Below are 19728 nucleotides of genomic sequence, written 5' to 3'. Positions count from 1 at the left end.
GCATTCGTTTGTATGGAAAGTGAGGTGATATCACATGCAAATGACAACGATTAAATACATTTGAAAAGGATGGTAAAGCATGGAAAAAGTTTGCTATTTTTTGAATTCTTATTTGCTCGATCACTTTTTGTATTTTATCAAAGATGAAAATAGGTCACTCTGGAATACAGATGATTCCACAAGACCCATATAAATTGGAGGAAACATGGACAACTGGCCCCGTTTCAGAGATGAAAAAAGATGGGTATCCTTCTCCTGTATATTCAATTTCTGATAAAAAGTGGAGGATGGTTATATTCCCACAAGGCTACCGTATCAAAGATTATCTTTCTATATTTATTTTGTGCCCTAAGATCAACGAAGAACATCGTGTTACTATCCAAGTTGATGCAATTGGCGGTAAAAAAGAAAGGAGTCAAACAGCCGAATTTACGTATTCTAAGTTAGTAACCAATCGCGGTTTTTCATCATTTATTCCATTAAATGAACTTGATGATTATACTGTTGATAATCATCTGGTTTTAAAGCTTACAGTTACATTTAACCCACCTCACTCCAACGCCATTAATTACCGTAAGCTTACTGGTGCAGTTGGTTTAGTCAATCAAGGTTGTACATGTTATATGAATTCCATATTACAATGTTTATTCCACACACCAGCCTTTCGTCGAATTGTATTCTCACTTCCCACCAGTGACAAAGATGATCCCAAGAGTTCAGTTTCCCTTAATCTCCAACGTTTATTTGCGCTTATGCAACTTTCCCCAATAGCCCCAGAGACAGCAGATCTTACCAAATCCTTTGGCTGGGGCACCATTGAAGTCTTTATGCAACATGATGTCCAAGAATTTCTCCGACAATTAATTGATAACATTGAAACCAAAATGAAAGGCACCGAAAACTCGGAAGCCATAGCGACCATATTCCGCGGCAAGACCAAGAACTACATCAAGTGCGCCACCCAAGAAGACATTAGTAATGAGCATCTTGAAGATTTCTATGACATCCAATTATTAGTCCAAGGGATGAAAGGCTTAGAGTCCTCATTAGAGCAAACAGTTGAAGATAGTATTCTCACTGGCGATAACCAATATTCCTTTGAAGGCATTGGCAAATGCGATGCGATTAAAGGCTGTAAATACGAAGTTTTACCACCGGTATTACACTTTCATTTGCAGCGATTTACGTATGACATTAACACTGGAATGATGCGTAAGGTCCGCGATCGCTTTGAGTTCCCATTTGAAGTTGATATGTCGCCATATCTCTCAGAGACAGCAGATCGAACTAATCCATATATCTATGAGTTAACGAGCGTTTTAGTACATCAAGGCGAACAATATGGCGGGCATTATTATGCATATTGTCGACCGACGAAAGAACGGAAATGGTTATGTTTTAATGATGATGTTGTTAGTGTCGTTGATGAGAAAGAAGTCATTGAAGGTAACTATGGAGGACTTAAGCAAGGATACTCAGCATACTTCTTAGCGTATGTACGGAAGTCACAAATCGAGAACATCATGAAGCCTATTAATGATAATGAAATACCGGAACATGTTGTTGATTATTATAATGAATGGAAGAGTATACATAGTGCACGACCTCCAAGTATTACATTACGATTTATTACGAATGATGAATATATTAAGCAGATCGAAAAGAATGGATATATAATGAACGTGCCTGAAACAGATAAAAAGATCGTGTGTCCTGCCGACTTAAAGTTCTCCGATTTCATATCAGAAGTTAAGAAGAATAGCGGAGTTGATTCGAAAGATATTAGTTTGTGGAGAGTGATGAGCGATGGATTCCCTATCGATAGAATATCAACTAATTTACAGGTTAAAAGTGTGTTCAAGTTCTCATCGAAACTTTTTGTCGGTGAAGCTCCAGAACATGTTAAAGGAGAAATTCCAATCATATTAATGAGTTATGATCCGAATGACTTTAATAATCATTTGAAATATATCAAATTTATAGTATTAAAACAAACAGATACTATTAAAGCATTGGAGATACCAAATGCTGACGAATTAATATTTTATCATTATTCGAATAATAAAATCAAAGAAATATCATTGAATAAGACATTACTTGATCAAAACATACGTAAAGGAGCAATAATATATCAAAAGAAATATGTAACACTCGACAAATTTAATAATAACAAACAAAACTTATATTATTACTTTGATATATTACCTGAATATCGAATTAAAACAGCTGATAAATATATCGAATCATTACAAAACTCAATAATTATATCAACAACTTCATTAGATGACCTTGATAATGTACATTATAAATTAAATGTTTTAGTGAAAATGCCAATTAAATCACTTATTAAATGTTTCCGAATTATGTTAAACTTAAGTGAATCCGATTCAATATTATTATTCCAAAAAGAAGGATGTAAAGGACCAAGTAATCATCCATTGATTATTAATGGTAATATTGAACAACTTATAACAAATCGATTTGTATATTACCAAATAATGAAAAATGTATCACAAAAAGAAATCGAAACAAAAGTTTTCTTTAAAGTTTCGATCTTAAATGAAAATCTTGAACTAATACAAAACGTTTCATTATTAATGGATCATGGATTTAATGTCAATGACGTAATGACCAAATTAAAGTCTAAAAACATCATCAACGAAAATGATAAATATCGTTTCGTACAATTATTAGGCTCACGTATTATTAAAGTATTAGAGAATGATACGAAACTTGAGAACTTAACAAGTAGTACATTTAGAATCGAAGTTATACCAAATGAACAAATCGATACAAAGAAACTTATTAGAGTAACTTTGACAACTAATAAAACTATCCCCAAAAACAGCTGCGTCGGCGTTCCTTTCTTCTTAAATATAATCGAAAACGAAAAGTTCGCAGATACTAAAAATAGAATCGCAAAGTTCGCGAAAGTCGATATAAGTAAAACGTGTTTCGGATACACAAACGAGTCGCGGAACTTGAAGAACTTTAAGATGCTGAGCGACGATAATGTACTTTCGGAACTAATAAATGGCGATGACACAATGCTGTACGTGTTCGTGCCCGGCGCTGTGGCAGTGAAACAAAGAACGCACGAATTTAGCTGGAACGCTGGCGTGAAAATTTATAACTGAAATCGTTTTGTGGAAAAACTTTCAGAACATTCGAAATGTTTCCAATGAATTTAATAAAGAAATAACTTTAAGTTGTCTGATTGCTTATCAGATTTTTGGTTATTGCAATGTTTTGACGCCTAAAATAAGTTCTCTAATGCAATACGCAATAAGATAATTTTAGAAATTATGAGGCTCTTTGTTTATAAACGTGCAATTTTAGACATAAAAATTCATTCTGCAACATTCGATGAGTAAAAAGCAAAATATTGCAATCAAAATTACCTTTAATAAGAAATAGAAGTTGTTCATTTATAATGATTTCTATAATTCCATGTGGAAAAATGACTTTTAAATAATTGAAGGCCGTTTACATTTTATAATAAACGTCCTCTTGTTTGGGGGGGCCTGTTTTGCGCCAAATGGAAGAAATCATCAAAATCCAACAAAATTTTTTACATGAACTTGATCAACGTGTTCAAGTGACAAAAGATTTTTATGAGTTTAGGAGTGGTTCTTCTTCTACATTTCAAAACATTGTAAGAAAGTTCAATAAGAATATTGCTGATTTTATTCAAGCTATGCTTGATGAATTGCAAAATTACTCATCTGAAAATGTTGCATTAGTTGCTTCAAATGAATATTTTCATCAACTTTATGAAACATTTCGACTTTCTTATAACAATCTTGTAAGTAATATTAATACAATTATCACAGATTATACAACAACTCGACATAATTTTAATGAAGTTACTAAAATGCTTATTGAAAGTGATTCAGAAAATCAACGACTTCAGAAAGAAAACCAAAATCTTCGTTTAAGTCTCCAACAGTATAAATCTGCAGTTGAGCGTTATGATCAACGGGAAGCATCCATTATTTCATATTTTAAGAATCTTTTTCAATATCAAGTTCAATTGAAGAAACGACACAAATGTTTACAGAACTTCGTGAGTTACTTATAAAACGTTCAGAGAACAATTCCGAATTATCCGAACTTAGTAATCAACTTACAGATGCGCAGCAGACTCTTTCGTTACTTCAAAGCGAAGTTTCTTTACTTCGTGAGCAAAACTCATCACTTGCAGCAGAAAAAGAAGAACTCAGCACGCGCTCAGAGCTTATGCACTTAAAGCTTCAAAGCACTAATACAGAGAGTGGCGAACTGCAGCAAAAAGCTTCAAGAAACGGAAGAGAAATGTCTTCGAATGTCGCAAAGCATGAACGCGCTGCAAAGCGAAATCAATAAATTCCGAGCGGAGAATAACGAACTACGAAAAAAGAATCAAATTCTCAATGCAGAACTTAAAACGGCGCAAGACGAAAAGCAGAAGTTCATCGATGCCGCACGTGGGTGGCACGACAGGTACAAGAAGCTGCTGCAGCACTACAACGAAAGAATTGAAGCGAACGAAAACGAAAACGAAAACGAAAATGCGAAAGAAAGCGAAAACGAGAAAATTGACGAAGTTGATGAAAGCGAAAACGAAAATGAAAATGAAAACGAGGACGAGCACCGCGAGCCGCCGCCAGTGCCCGAGCCGACACTTGACGAGACGCGCGAAGTTGTAAGTGACGAAAGCGACGCACAGCACACAGAAGAAGAGGAAAAATGCTGCGGAAGAAGAAAAAGTCGAAGAAAATAACGAAACGAAATCAGAGCACGAAAGCAATAACGAAGAAGCAGAAGAAGTCGGCAGCGAACATGCAAACGATGCAAGCGAAGATTCCAATATGCACAACGATGATGCAACAGAATAATGTCAGTAAATAATATAAAATTTTTATATATTTTGTAAATGTTTTTGATTATAAATATTTTGATACTGTCAAATGCTTTTATTCAATGTCTGAAGATTACTTTCTTTCGTTTAAGTTAAATTATTTTTTTATGTTGGAGCAAAAACATAAATATTATTGAAAACAAATAAATATGATTTATCATTTTGAAATATTCAAATTATTTAATATTATATTTCAATATAGACAAATAAAATGTCGCTACCAAATATTTCAGTTTCCATCTTTAACTTACTATAAAACACTACTCAAAATATTTACTCTATTTTCACAAGCAATTGTCTTAAGTTTTACTAAAGAACAACAAAGCATCGAAAGACATTTTCGGGTTCGCATTCCACGCAAATTCGCAGCGCTTTCGCTGATTTAATTTGTTTTTCGTTTTAAAATTAAATTTTGCATTTATAATATTTTACAATTTATTTAAATTTATACATTTGAAACAATTTACATCACATTACATAACTCCGCACGAACGTTCTTCGTCACTTTCGCTGTCTGTTGTGTAATATGTTTCGTTTCGTCTTCTGTATTCGCTCCGGTGACTTCCGAATGTTTCCTCTTCGTCCGGATCTCTCATTTGCGCTGCGAACGCTTCTTCGTCGTCAGCTTGTACACTTTCGTTATGCCTCCGCACGTTTATGCTGTTTAACGCCTCAATAAGTTCCGTCGTAATTTGTTCGTAAATTGGAAATATTACATTAAATCGAATGTACAAATTTCCCTTTTGAAGTTCGTTGTTATGTTTCGGCATTCCTTCGCCTTCAATGCACATTACGCAGTTCGGTGTAATGACTTTGGCCTCCGGCGTGTGCGCAATGATTATCCGATCGTCCAAATGCCGTATTGCAAACGCAGCGCCAAGAAGCGCTTCGCTGAGTTGCACATCTTTCTCATACAAAAGATTGGAATAACTCCGTTTGAAGTATTCGTGTTCCGCCTCTTCAACGACAACAACCAAATCGCCGGCTTCAACATTCGGCGCTTCGTCTGATTCGCCTTTAAAGATTATCGTTTCGCCATTCTCCATACCGCGCTTGATGTCGACTTTAATATATTTCGCAGTTTCAACGGTGCACTCGCCATTGCATTCTGTGCATACGTCCCGCGCCTCTATGACTTCGCCGCTGCCGTTGCATTTGGAGCACGTGTTGATCTCGCGCGTGAAAACTGATCCCTGACGATGCGCGCGGACTGTGCTGCCTTTGCCTTGGCAGACGGGACACTTACGGCGATAGCGCCCATCTTTGGTACCGTTGCCATGGCATTTGCTGCAGATTCGCTGGCGTTTAATGCGGAGTTTAATCGTGCGGCCGTTATAAAGATCTTCTAAAGAAACTTGAACTGGATAAGTTATATCTTCTGAACGACGAATATGACTGTAATTATGAACATCATCAAAACTACTGAAACCAAAATGCTTCGTAAAGATATCAAAAAGATCGTTATCATTATTCCCAAAAATCGAAAATCAACACCTTGAAGACCAAATTGATCATAACTTCGTCGTTTCTTTGGATCTTTAAGAATTTCATACGCTTCATTTATCTCTTGAAATTGTTCCGTTGAACTTGGATCATCATGATTTTTGTCTGGATGAAGTTCACGTGCTTTTTGTTGAAATGCCCGTTTGATTTGACGCTGGCTTGCATCTGGACTGACACCAAGAATGTCATATAGCCTCGTGTCGACAACCATTTGCAATGCTCGACCATTTATAAAAGTGGCAAAATGTTGTTTATGAATAAAAAAAATAGAAAATTAAATAAAATTAATAATATTAAATATAAATATATGATATTAACAAAAAATAAAAGTTATTGATTAAGTAATGATGAAATAATAATATGTTCAAACTCTTCAAATGTGTGTGAATTTGAAGTAGGATTCAATTTTTTTAATTCTGCTTTAACATCTTCACGATATGGCTTAAGTGGATCTCCAAGTTTATGTTCTGCTTCTTTAATATTTAACTCGTCAATCATATCTTTTCGTTTTTGTGAGATTTGTTCTTTAATCGAATTTGTGGCTTCTTTTAATTCAAGTTCTTTATCATATGATGCTCGAAGACTTTCACTACTTAATACTGAATATGCATCAACAATCTCTAAAAATTTTTGTGTCGTAACTGGATTAACTTCTGTTTGTTTATCTGGATGATATTTCTTAGCCATTAATCGGTATCCTTTTTAATCTCTGAAAGCGTTGCATCACGAGAAACACCTAAAACTTCATAGAGATTACTCATTCCAATTTAAACGGCCGAAAAGTGAACTCAAAAAATGAAAAAATTAAAAAATTTCATTATTTAATATACAAACATTTATTTATTTAAATATTCATTCGGAATAATAATGGTCAATTAAATAACGAGCATTAGATGAAATTTCACAATCTGAATCAAATGCAAATTGATTTAAAAGATCTTCACCAATCCCTTCAATGATTTCTTCTTTAACACTTTCAAAATATTCGGTCGATGATAATTTATCCAAAATACTTGAAAATCCATTTAAAAATTATTCCAATATGAATATCTTCAACATATAATAAATCAAAAAAATACATCAAAAAATGTTATGAACAATTTCAAATATTTTAATTAAATCACTTTGAGCACAACTTTGAAGAAGTGCACAAAACATTTCAATTATATTAACTTTAATCACAATTGAACAATTTTGAAGAATTTGGATACATTTATCCAAAAGATTTGATGAAAGAATTTCTTCATGATATTCATAATTTTCACAATATATAATTAAAATTTGAATTGATTCTTCTTGAATACCAGGATCAAAATATGCTTCAAATATTATATTTAATCGACAAAAAAGTTCTTTCATATTAATATATGAAATATTCATCGTAATAATTTTTGAGATAGTAATAAGTGAATTATAAATTAATGAAACATCATTAAATTTTAATGATTTCATTAATATTTCATTAAAATTATTTGGCGCTGAAAATTCAAAAAAAAATTCATTTTGATATTCAATTAATTTATATAAACAATTAATAATTACATGATTGTGTTTAATATTTACTTGATCAAATGATTGATATAATAATATATAAAGATTTTTTAATGTCATCTTCATTGATATTTGAAAGATCGCGTTGAAGAAATCCTGAAATAGATACAAAAGTTGGAAATAATAATAAATTTTTTAAAACAAAATTTTCATTTATAAGTTGAAATGAAATTTCAAGAATTCGATGAAAACATTTCGTTTCATGAAGAAGTAAATCATAATTCGGTTCTTTATAAAGAAGAATTGATACAAAATAAAGACATGAAATAAGTAATTCGAAATTATTATTATTTATTGTGATATAATTACAAATATTTAGAATAATTTCATTAGATAGAAAATTTGTGATATTTTTTTTCTGGTGAATGATGTTCAATAAATGTGGAAATACATTCTATTAATGAAACTGTATAATGTTGAAGTCCATTCATAATCAATGTTTGAAAAAATTGAAATATTTGACATGTTGAAACAAAAAAAGAATAATTTATTTCTGATTCTGAAACAAGGTTACGAATAGTATCAATAATATCAACTAAATAAATAGGATCTGTAATTGTGATTAATTGTTGATATTTTTTCATAACAAAGTTGTCTTTGTGATTCAGCATTTTCTTCTTCTTCTTTAAGTGAATCTTCTGAACCAAAAAATAATTTAGTTGCTCTTCCTATTAATCTTGAAACTCTTGGACTTTGTTTGTAATCAATTGAAGAAATCATTTTATTTTCTGAAGAGGACGTTTAAAATTAATCAAATAGAAACAAAAAATCAAAATATGTACAAACTACAATACAAAGAAAAGGCTAAAAGTCATAATTAGATGAATGCATCCAAAAAAGTTTCGTATTATTGATATATTCAATCTATAGTTTCAAATCTTTAAAAAATAATTTCACATCTGCCATAGTTTTAAACTCATCAGTAAAATTACCGAATAAATATCGAAATTTTTATTTCGACGATTTTTCATATTTATACGAAAAGATCTTCCATTTCATTTTCATCATTCATTACATCTTCATCATTATGTTCAATCTTTTGTTCTTCATCACCATTTTTTTCTCCATTTTCGTTATTATTTTGATCATATCCAAGTGCATTGTCGTCATCGAATACATTTTTAATAATTTTCCTTCTTCGCCATACGAAAAATGCCGTCAAACCCGCAGCGACAACTACGACAGCCACCACAACGCCAGCAATTATTCCACCAGTTTCGCTATTACCTTCTTGATTTTGATTAGAATCAGAGAAATCTGGTGTGTGGCCAATCACAGTGACCACTTCTTTTGTTGGCGTACGTGGTCTATTTGTTGGTACTCTTGTCGAAGTTGAAGTCGAAGTCGAAGTTGCATATGTTGGGTTTTGTGTTGGTGTTGATATTGGTATAGTCGGTAATAATTCGAATGGAAGACATCCTTGGATTACTCCTTTAGATACTTGGAATGGACCGAAAGTGGAACCAATGTAATTACTTTGTGTCATTACATATTTTGCAGGAACACCATTAAATGCGCCATCATATATACTTGGTTCATTCTTTCTTGTGAAATATATGCAATTTAAATTAGTGCAATTCAAAAATGCATTTTTACGTATGAACCATACATTATTAAGATTAATGCTTCTTAATGATATACAAAAACTAAATGCAGATTCATAAATCATATCCACAGATTTTGGAAGTGTTAAACTTTCTAAGCTATGACAATGGAAGAACACTTTAATAGCAATGGATTGCAACGATTCTGATAATATTATATCTTTTAATGATGTACAATAAGAAAATACATAACCACTCACCGTAATAACTGAGTTAGGAATATGAATGCTTACTAAAGAAGTACAACCATAAAATGCATCTGTGTCAATCTTAATAACTGAGTTAGGAATATTAATACTTACTAAAGAAGTACAACCATTAAATGCTTTTTGATCTATTAGAGTAACAGAATTTCCAATTTTTGCATTGGTTAAAGTGTAACATTCACAAAATGAAAACATTTTAATTGTGTCTATTTTATCACCAATAATTAAATTAGTTAGAGTTGATTGAATATTTTCTGCAAAATCTTCAATTGTAACATTCGGACTAAGAATTGTTAAGTTTTTAATTGGAGTATTTTTACATGCAGTTTTTTCAATTTTTTGAACATTTTCTCCAAGAACTAAAGTTTCTAAATAAGGACATTTAGAAAATGATTCAGAGTCAATAATAGTAACAGAATTACTAATTGTTACAATCTTAAATGTACAATTCATAAATGAACGATAATCTATTAGAAGTATTGAATTTGGAATTGTAAAGTTTTCTAATGAAATACAATGCGCAAATGCACCACTACCAATTTCAGTCATTGATTTACCATATTGAATATGTCTTAAAGATGTACAATTATAAAACAAATAATTTGATATCATAGTAACATTCTCAGGGAAAACAAAATGTTCTAATGAAGTACAATTTGCAAATACATATGAATTAATTGTTTCAATCGATTTATTTATAGTAAAATTCTTTAATGAAGCACAATTTGCAAATGCATAATCATTAATTTTACAATTAGGAATTATAATACTTTCTAATGATTTACAGCCATTGAAAGCATTTTTAGGTAGTTCTGTTAATGATTTACCCAAATAAACATTTGTTAATTTTATACAATTTGATAAATCAAAACTCTTAAAATTAACCGAGTTATCAATAATAAATACTTCTAAAGATGAAATGAATTGATTTTTAATTGATGAAAGTGGAACATTAACACCAAGAACTGTAATATTTTTAAGTTGACAATTTGTAAATGCTGTGTTGCTAATTTCTTTGACTTTTTCTCCAAAAATAATTGTATCTAATTTATAACAATTTTGGAATGCATAACTTTTAATTTCAGTCAAATTATTAGGAATTTTAATAAATGTTAATGAATAACAATTACGAAATGAATATAAATCAAACAAAGTAACACAATATCCAAATGTAATATTTGATAATGATGTGCAATTTGCAAACGTATAAAGATCAATTGTTTCAAGAGAATTTCCAATTATTACATTTGTTAATGATGAACAATTGCAAAATGCATAAACACCAATTTCTGTTACTGAATCTGGAATAGATATATTAATTAATGAAACACAATCATAAAATGCATGATTTGCAATTGTTTCTAATGATTCTGGAGGTGTGATATTAGTTAATGAAGTACAATTACGAAATGCATAACTTCCAATTGTTTTTAATGATTCTGGAGGTGTGATATTAGTTAATGAAGTACAATTGCAAAATGCATAACTTTCAATTGTTTCTACAGAATTTGGTAATGAAATATTAGATAATGAAGTACAACCATAAAATGTATAACTTTCAATTGTTTCTACAGAATTTGGTAATGAAATATTAGATAATGAAGTACAATTATAAAATGCATAACTTCCAATTGTTTTTAGAGATTTTGGAAAATTAATTTCGCAAAGATTATAACAATTTTTAAACGCATTTTTTCCAAGTGAAGTAATTTTATCACTAATTGTTACATAAAGTAATGTTGACGCGAAATTACATACAATATAATAAACTACTATATTTGAACAATGCATTGTAAGATTAGTAATTGGACAACCTACAAATACATAGGAACTCGTACTTACCAAATTTTGTCCTAAAGTTAGTTCTGTTAAATTAGAGCAATACCTAAATGCATTAAGTTCAATATTTTTTACACTATTTGGAATTGTTACACTTGTTAATGATATACATTTACTAAATGCTTCATTATTAATAATTGTAAGAGTATCAGGAAGAACCAAATTTTGTAATAAAGAAAAACCTACGAAAGTATAGTCAGGAATATTTGTTATATTACCAAACGTTATATAAGTTAATGTATCAATAATTTGAGGTGTAATAGTTGGAAGAGTTGTAACTGAATAAATTGTAAGATTTGTTGGACAATATTTTATTACATCAGTTCCAACTGTATCCAAGCTTTTACCAATAACAAATTCTTTTAATGAAGTACATTCTTTAAATACATCATTCCCTAATTTTTTGACAGAATCTGGAATTGTAAAACTGATCATTTCATAACATGTCTCAAATGCAGAATTTTTAATTTCTTGAAGTTGGTTATTTAATGTTATTTTTGTTATGGAGGTACAAAAACAAAATGCGTCTGGATAAATGTAACGAACTGAATTTCCAAATTTTATATTTTTTAAACTGGTACATGCATAAAATGCTTTATCAGGAATTGCAATGACATCATCTCCAATAATAACATTTTTTAAATAACTGCATATATCTCTTGTAATTGAATAAGCAGCGTTTGCATTAAGTAAAGTAATATTAGTAATTTTACATTTTTCAAATGCATCCTCTGAAACAGTTTTTACATTAATTCCAATAATAACTTCTTTTAACCCCATACACCTCGAAAAAGCTTTTTGATCAATTGTTTTAACACTAGATGATATTTCAATATAAGGCAATGAAGTACAGTTACAAAAAGCAAAAGATCCAATTGAAGTAACTGAATCTCCAATTATAACACTAATTAACATACTACAATTACAAAATGCTTCTGAATCAATTTTTGTAACTGTATTTGAGATAGTAACATTTTCTAAACTTGTACAGTTACAAAATGTACCAGGACCAATTGTTTGAAGTGATGTACCGAATGTTACATTAATTAAATTCCTACAATATTTAAATGTATCAGTTTCAAAAGAAGTAAGTGAATTACCAATTACTAAATTTTTCAGGGCTAAACAATTATAAAATGCTTTCGATCCAATAGATTTAACAGAATTTCCAATTGTTAATGACTTTAAATTATAATTATGTTCAAATGCATTAGATCCAATATACGTAACACTATTTGGTATTATAAAAGAACTACGACTAGCTACTCTAAAAAAAGCAAAATCTCCAATTGAAACAATTGAATCTGAAAGTATTATTTCCAACGAAGAACATAATTGGAAAGTTCCTTCTTTAATTTCAGTAACATTCTTTGGAATATCTAATGTATCTAAATATCTACAGTTATAAAATGCATAAGTACCAATTGAATTAATAGATTTTGACATTCTAACATTTTTTAAATAATAACAGTTATAAAATGCATCATTACCAATCGATAAAACTGAATCTTCAATTATTACGGTTTCTAATTCTTCACAATCTTTGAATGATGAATCTTCAATTGTTGTTATTTTACCACCAATAGTTACATAGTATAATGTTGACATAATAGGTTTTGATATTGTTGGAATAGAAACATTAGGACTTAAAATTGTTAAAACTTCAATAGCAGTATCAAGAAATACATCTTTTCCAATTGTTGTTACACCTTCACCAAGAACAAAAGTATTTAATCCTGTACATTCTCTAAAAGCATTATCACCAATTGAAATAACTGAATTTGGTATTACTATTTTTCGTGTTGATTTACATTTTCTAAATACCTCAGCTTCAATAGATTGAACTTTATCACCAAATTGTACATTGATTAAAGATAAATTATGAAAGATATTAGATACTATTGGACAAAGAAATGTAATATTCTCTAATGGAGATGATGAAAATATGGAAAGTTTGGAAGTTAAACCTTCACCAACAATAGCAGTTTTTAAATTTGGACATTCACTAAATGCATATTTTCCTATAGTAGTTACTGAATTAGGAATTATTATACTAGTAAATAAACAATATTTAAATGCATATTCACCAATTAATGTAACAGTATCTGGAATTGTGAAATTTTCTAATGAAATACATTCATAAAATGAATAATCTTCAATCGTTTGTATTGATTTCGGAAGCGGAATACTTCTTAACTTCTTACATTTCATAAATGCATGAGAAGGAATTGACGTAAACAAATCATTAATTTTAATAGAAATTAATGTTGAACGAATATCTTTTGTAATATTGGCTACTGGCACATTTAATCCATTAATTGTTAAATTTGTAATTGAACAAGAGTTAAATGCATTTTTACCAACTGTTTTAACATTTTCTCCAATAATAAGTGTTTCTAGAAACACTAATTTAGAACATAAATAAAAAGCGTTTTCACCAATTGTTTCAACATTATTTGGAATAATTAAATCAACTAATGCACAATTTTGGAATGCAGATTCATTAATTTCAGTAACTAAATCTGGAATTATAATATTTGATAATGAAATACAATTTAGAAATGCAGATGATCCTATCGATTTAACTGATTTATCAATTTCAATATTATTTAATGAACGGCAATCTTTAAATGTGGACTTTTTGATCGAAGTAATACTATTTCCTAATTTTACGGTCTTCAATGAAGAACAATGATAAAACGCAGATGAACTTAATGAAATAACATTATCAGGTATTTCAATTGAAAGTAAACTATCACAATCTCTAAATACGTAACTTCCCATTGAAGTTACTGAATTTGGAATTATTATGCTTTCCATATTACAACTTTCAAATGCACCATAACCAATTGATTGAACAGAATTTCCGATTGTTACATTTGTTAATGATCGAAATAAATTGAATGTCTCCCTTTCAATTGATGTTATTTTATCACCAATGATTATACATTTAAGAACATCTTCAAATTCACTTACAAATTCTTTCATAGAAATATTTGGAGGAAGAAATGTTAAATTTTTTATTTTACATGATTCAAAAGCTGAGTTTTTAATATCATTTACATTTTCTCCAAGTACAAATGTTTCAAAAGAACAATTTCTGAATGATTCACTCAAAATTTGAGTAACAAAATTAGAAACTACAAAACTTCTTAATGAATAACAATTTAAGAACGCTTTAGTTGGAATTACAGTAATTGAATCTGGAAGTGAAACGTTTTCTAATGAATAACAATTTTCAAATACACTATTTTTAATTTCATTAACAGAAGGAGGAATTATTATACTTTTTAATGAAGAGCATCTCTGGACAGTACCAGTATCAATTAAAGTAATGGAATTAGATAGTTTTAAGTAAGTAAGTTTTTTGCAACCATCAAATGCATATGCTCCAATTGTTTCGACTGAATCTGGAACAGTAATATTTTCGATGGATCTGCAATTAAAAAATGCATATGCTGCAATTGATTTTAATGAATTTGGCAATGTAATATTTTTTAAATTGATGCAATCGCGAAATGCACGAGAATTAATTGTCACAAGTTTTTTTGGAAGAATAACGATCTCTAATTTTAAAGCGCTCCCAAAATTGTTTTCTCGAATTGATGTGATTTTTTCACCTAATCTGACTGATATTAAATTATCATCAAAATAGTAAATAGAAACATTTGGAGTGAAAGAAGTCAAATATTTAACAGGAGTCTCGAAAAAAGGATACAAACCTTCATTTGCGTTTTCTCCAATAAATAATGTTTCTAATTTTGTGCAATATTGAAAACAAAAATCACCTAAATAATTAACAGAATTTGGAATGGTAATACTTTCTAATGAAGAACAATATTCAAAAGAACCTTCATTAATTGTTGTAAGTGTATCAGGAAATGCAATCTTGATTAAAGATGTGCAATTAGAAAAAGCGTATTTATAAAATGATGAAAATGAAGTAGACTCAATTGTAACTGTAGTCAGCAATTTCCAATTTGAAAAGGCACTTGAAGGTACTTCTTTAATTCATCTTTAATGATAACATGTACTGTTTCATTTTTATAATCATCATTGAAATCCTCAGTTGTGGAAATCACAAGTGTCTTCGATGTACTATCAAATTCTTGGCATGTATCAATAAAAAAGATAGCTAATATTATTGATATCATCGGCTTGTTTTGCCTGAATTTAAATAAATTAAAATAAATGCCATTCTCAGGCAATTTTGACTATTCCTTTACAAACACCAAAAATTTGAATATTTTATTCGTTTTTTGAACCAAACTACTTTTTGAATATATTGACCGAAAATGTTCTATTAAAAAAATCATCCAAATCAACAAGAAAATTCAATGAATGTTACAATTGTAATATATCTTTCTGTTCTTTGATATATGATGTAAAACGCACGCGGTTAATTTTTTCTGAACAATACTGTTACATTATTTTTATCTATAAAAACTGATAAGTTTTGATTCAATTATTACATTCATTAAAATCACAATGATAAGACATCATTACTGTTATATGCATAAATTAAAAAAACAATATTGAATAACAACATATTTATAGTATCAAATTTACATTAGCAATTCTTTATATTTTCCATTTGCTGTGAAGCAGGGCGTTATTTCTGATCGCATGCTTTTTCTAATGGTGACCGCTTTCATTGAAAATCGGACCTATCGTCTTGTTCATTAAATTTGACACGATATTGATCGGCAATTATTTGGGAAAAATTCTTTGATCAAAATGACTGAAAGAAAGCATCGTCAATCCTTGGAAAATCCTAACAGATCCAAAAACGACCTTGCCAAGTTTATGGTTTCAATGAATGAGCGTGCTAATCAAACTCCTCTTGATAATGATATCCAAATGAGAAGAGTAAAGAAAGGTTTTACACCTCGTGTTATTGGAGTAAAAAAAGAAGCCAAAAAGGCTGATCCTAAAAAACCAAAATTTGCCAAAAAATCAGTAACAATCGCCACTCCTGATCAAAATAATCAAATACCAGTTCCTTCATTTAATTTTACTTCAGAGTCAGAAGAAAACGTTTCTTCGAATTATCAATCAGACTCACCAACCAAACCAGAAAATGACAATGAAGTCTATGCTTTTGACTTTGCCTCAGAAAGTCAACCCCTTGACTCCAGTGCTCAATCGGAATTTTCATTTGGAGCCACCAAAACAACAGAACAATCAAATGATAATTCATTTTCATTTACAAATGAGTCCAATGAAAAAGAAACAACTCAATCACCACCCACAGAAGAAAATTCGTTTGCTTTTGCCTTTGTGTCAAGTGGTCCAGGGCAGCAACATGAATCATCTGAACTTCGCAGTGAATCTGAGTCCGAATCGTTGAAACCGTTTGAAATCACATCAAATGAGACCGTTAATTATGACGCACTTCAACGAGCTGTTAATGAGGCCACCAGAGCTGTTGATGAAGATCGTAAAGCACTTCGTTCATCAGGTGGCATAAACAATGAAATGCTTCAGCAAAAGTTTGAAAAATCACATTCTAATCTTATCTCATTATTAGATCAAGCCATGTTCATTGCCAACAAAGCAGCCGAAGCATTAGAAGAACGACACACAAACATTTCCAGTATCATTAATGATATTAAACAACATCAAACTGATACTGAACAACGTCTTCATGATTTAGAGCAACAACAACTTAAAGATGAACAAAATGTTAAATCATATCGTATGCAAAATTCAGCTTCTATTGATTCCATTCGTAAAAATGTTGATACTAAACAATCGCAACTTAACATGCGACGTAAACAACTTGAAATGATGGAAAATGATTCCACAGAACCATTAGCAACACGCTTAGCAGCAATTGAAGAAGAGAAGTCTGACCTTGAAGAAAAGATAACTTCATTATTAAAACAAATCGAAGAACATAAACAACGAATTGCAGCATTAGACAAAGAATATGAAGAAAAATGTATGGAATATGAAGAAATGGAGAACAAGTTTTCTACTGAGAAAACTAAACTTGAAGCTGAAGAACGAACAATTTCCATTGAACGTGCGCAATGTGAATCAAAGATCAAACAAATCGAAGCACCATATCAATCATTATTAGATAATGTTAATCGTCGCACTAAAAAGATCGAAATTCTTAAGGAACAACTTAACGATTATAAGAAACAAATGTCCGACATTCAAATTGATGCAGTACAATCAGAGCCGGCGGCACAAATCATCGAGAATATGTGCAAGAATCACGTCTCAGTTGTTGAGAAGCGAAACTTAGCCAAAGAGAAATTAGAACGCGCCAAAAAGACATTAGAAGAATTGGAGAATTTCACGAATCCGAACACTGCTGAATTACCATTACTCCGAAGTAAAGTTGCGACAACTAATGAAACGTTAACAATGCTCAAGCAAAAACTAAATCAACTTGAAGCAAGTAAAAAGAATGCAATCCAAACAAAGAACTTCATGCAAGCGAAGACATTAACGCAAAACATCAAAGAAACACAAGAACAAATTAATGCGAACGAAGCAATAATGAAAGAAACGAATAACAAAATTAATACAATTGTCTTAGAGAACTCAGAACAAGCGGCGCAATTGGATCAAGCAAAAGAAGATATCGAAGACGCAAAGTTCACAATTTTGGACTCCAATTATTCATACTTCGAATCAACAATTGCAGTTCTCGACGGCCTCTTTGAGTTGTCGCCGTACGCAACGAAGCTGCTGAAGCCTCTGCAGGCGATAATGCTGCACGCGGTGCTGTACCTGGAGCAGCCGCCGAAGCTGAACAAGGAGTCAATACAACAAAAGATTGACGCGTTGTCGAAACAATTGGATATGGCAATAGAAAAGGAGGACTACGAGGAAGCAGAGAGATTGCAAAAGCAAATAGATGAACTAAGTGCAAAATTAACACATTAAATACAATGTAAACATTACTGTTGATGTCGCTTTTGTATTATGCGCACTTTTGTGTAAGTGAATTGAAAATTAAGAAACGTATTCAATGCCAAGTGAATCAAAAAGTTAGGAACAGGACGATTAAATAATGATCAAAAAGTTAGGAGCATGACGATTAAATGATGATCAAAAAGTTAGGAGCAGGACGATTAAATGATGATCAAAAAGTTAGGAGTAGGACGATTAAATGATGATCAAAAAGTTAGGAGTAGGACGATTAAATAGCGATCAAAAAGTTAGGAGTAGGACGATTAAATAATGATCAAAAAGTCAGAAGCAGGACGATTAAATAATGATCAAAAAGCGGGAGTGGTTTGACTTTTTGTTCATAGGTTAACCACTGTATTGGATGCAGTTTAACATTAATATATGTATAGAATGTGAGATGAAATATGTAAAATAGTTTTGATTAAAGGCCGCTATTCCAATATTTGAATTCCATATGTTTTAGTTATCATTACATAATTACTTATTTCTGATTCAATGAAATAATCATTCAAATTGCCAATAAAAATTATATTTATTTGTCATTTCTTTTATATTTATTATAAATACGAAAAATGATTTGCAAATATGTTCATTAAATAAAACTATTTTTTTGAAAAATGTTTATAAAGTTAAAATTTAAACTAGATATGAAAATAAACTTGGTAAATTAATTATCTATTCGAATGAAGAAGAATTATTGAACAAAATAAAATAATTATTTCAAACACAACCAGAAGGGAAATTCCAATTAAAGTTGAAGTAGAGTTAGTATTTATTAAGTCTTCAATTGGTTTCTTACATTTTTGAGGTATAGTAACTTTATATTTATATCCACATCTTTCTCCAATTTGAAAAGTACCTAATCCACAACATTTAAAATAATCCTCAAATGATAAAACAAAATCAGCAAAATTATTGTTGGTCCAATTTTTTCTTACAATTTCAAAAAAATATCTTTTATTAAGACATGTAACAATTATGAGAGAAATTTCAAGAAGTACAACAGCTATAAGAAGTATAAGATATGATAATTTCCAGCTAAAGCTGTCATAACAAATTAAGAAAAACCCAACAATGCAAACAATAACTTTAAATGAAGCAACGCCAAGAATAACATGAAGTAACGTATCATTAATAAAAAGATTTATCCAATCATCATCTTTAAATTTATTGTAGGCGATGAATCCTCCAACAA

General features: G+C 30.3%; 5 protein-coding genes across 5 annotated transcripts; 3 read left to right on the top strand and 2 right to left on the bottom strand.

The window, feature by feature from the left end:
* Positions 1 to 230: 230 nt before the first annotated feature.
* GO595_005589 (Clan CA, family C19, ubiquitin hydrolase-like cysteine peptidase) lies at positions 231 to 3137 on the top strand (the record flags this gene model as incomplete). The annotated part of the gene is made up of 1 exon (XM_067918848.1): positions 231 to 3137. The coding sequence occupies one exon, from the start codon at positions 231 to 233 to the stop codon at positions 3135 to 3137; it is 2907 nt and encodes a 968-aa protein (XP_067774221.1).
* Positions 3138 to 4324: 1187 nt separating this feature from the next.
* On the top strand, positions 4325 to 4762 carry GO595_005588 (uncharacterized protein; the record flags this gene model as incomplete). The annotated part of the gene is made up of 1 exon (XM_067918847.1): positions 4325 to 4762. The coding sequence occupies one exon, from the start codon at positions 4325 to 4327 to the stop codon at positions 4760 to 4762; it is 438 nt and encodes a 145-aa protein (XP_067774220.1).
* Positions 4763 to 5373: 611 nt separating this feature from the next.
* GO595_005587 (dnaJ-like subfamily A member 2) lies at positions 5374 to 6614 on the bottom strand (the record flags this gene model as incomplete). Its single annotated transcript, XM_067918846.1, has 2 exons — positions 5374 to 6093; positions 6393 to 6614. The coding sequence occupies 2 exons, from the start codon at positions 6612 to 6614 to the stop codon at positions 5374 to 5376; spliced, it is 942 nt and encodes a 313-aa protein (XP_067774219.1).
* Positions 6615 to 8927: 2313 nt separating this feature from the next.
* Positions 8928 to 9440, bottom strand: GO595_005586 (uncharacterized protein; the record flags this gene model as incomplete). Its single annotated transcript, XM_067918845.1, has 1 exon — positions 8928 to 9440. One exon carries the CDS (start codon positions 9438 to 9440, stop codon positions 8928 to 8930), a length of 513 nt encoding a protein of 170 aa, XP_067774218.1.
* A 6900-nt stretch (positions 9441 to 16340) lies between these two features.
* Positions 16341 to 18506, top strand: GO595_005585 (UvrB/uvrC motif family protein; the record flags this gene model as incomplete). The annotated part of the gene is made up of 1 exon (XM_067918844.1): positions 16341 to 18506. One exon carries the CDS (start codon positions 16341 to 16343, stop codon positions 18504 to 18506), a length of 2166 nt encoding a protein of 721 aa, XP_067774217.1.
* Positions 18507 to 19728: the final 1222 nt, after the last annotated feature.

The sequence above is a fragment of the Histomonas meleagridis genome (genome assembly GCF_020186115.1).
Source record: "Histomonas meleagridis strain 2922-C6/04-10x chromosome Unknown contig_36, whole genome shotgun sequence".
Classification (NCBI taxonomy): domain Eukaryota; phylum Parabasalia; order Tritrichomonadida; family Dientamoebidae; genus Histomonas; species Histomonas meleagridis.
Note: the sequence above shows the minus strand (reverse complement) of the source record. Positions and strands in the feature narration are given on the sequence as shown.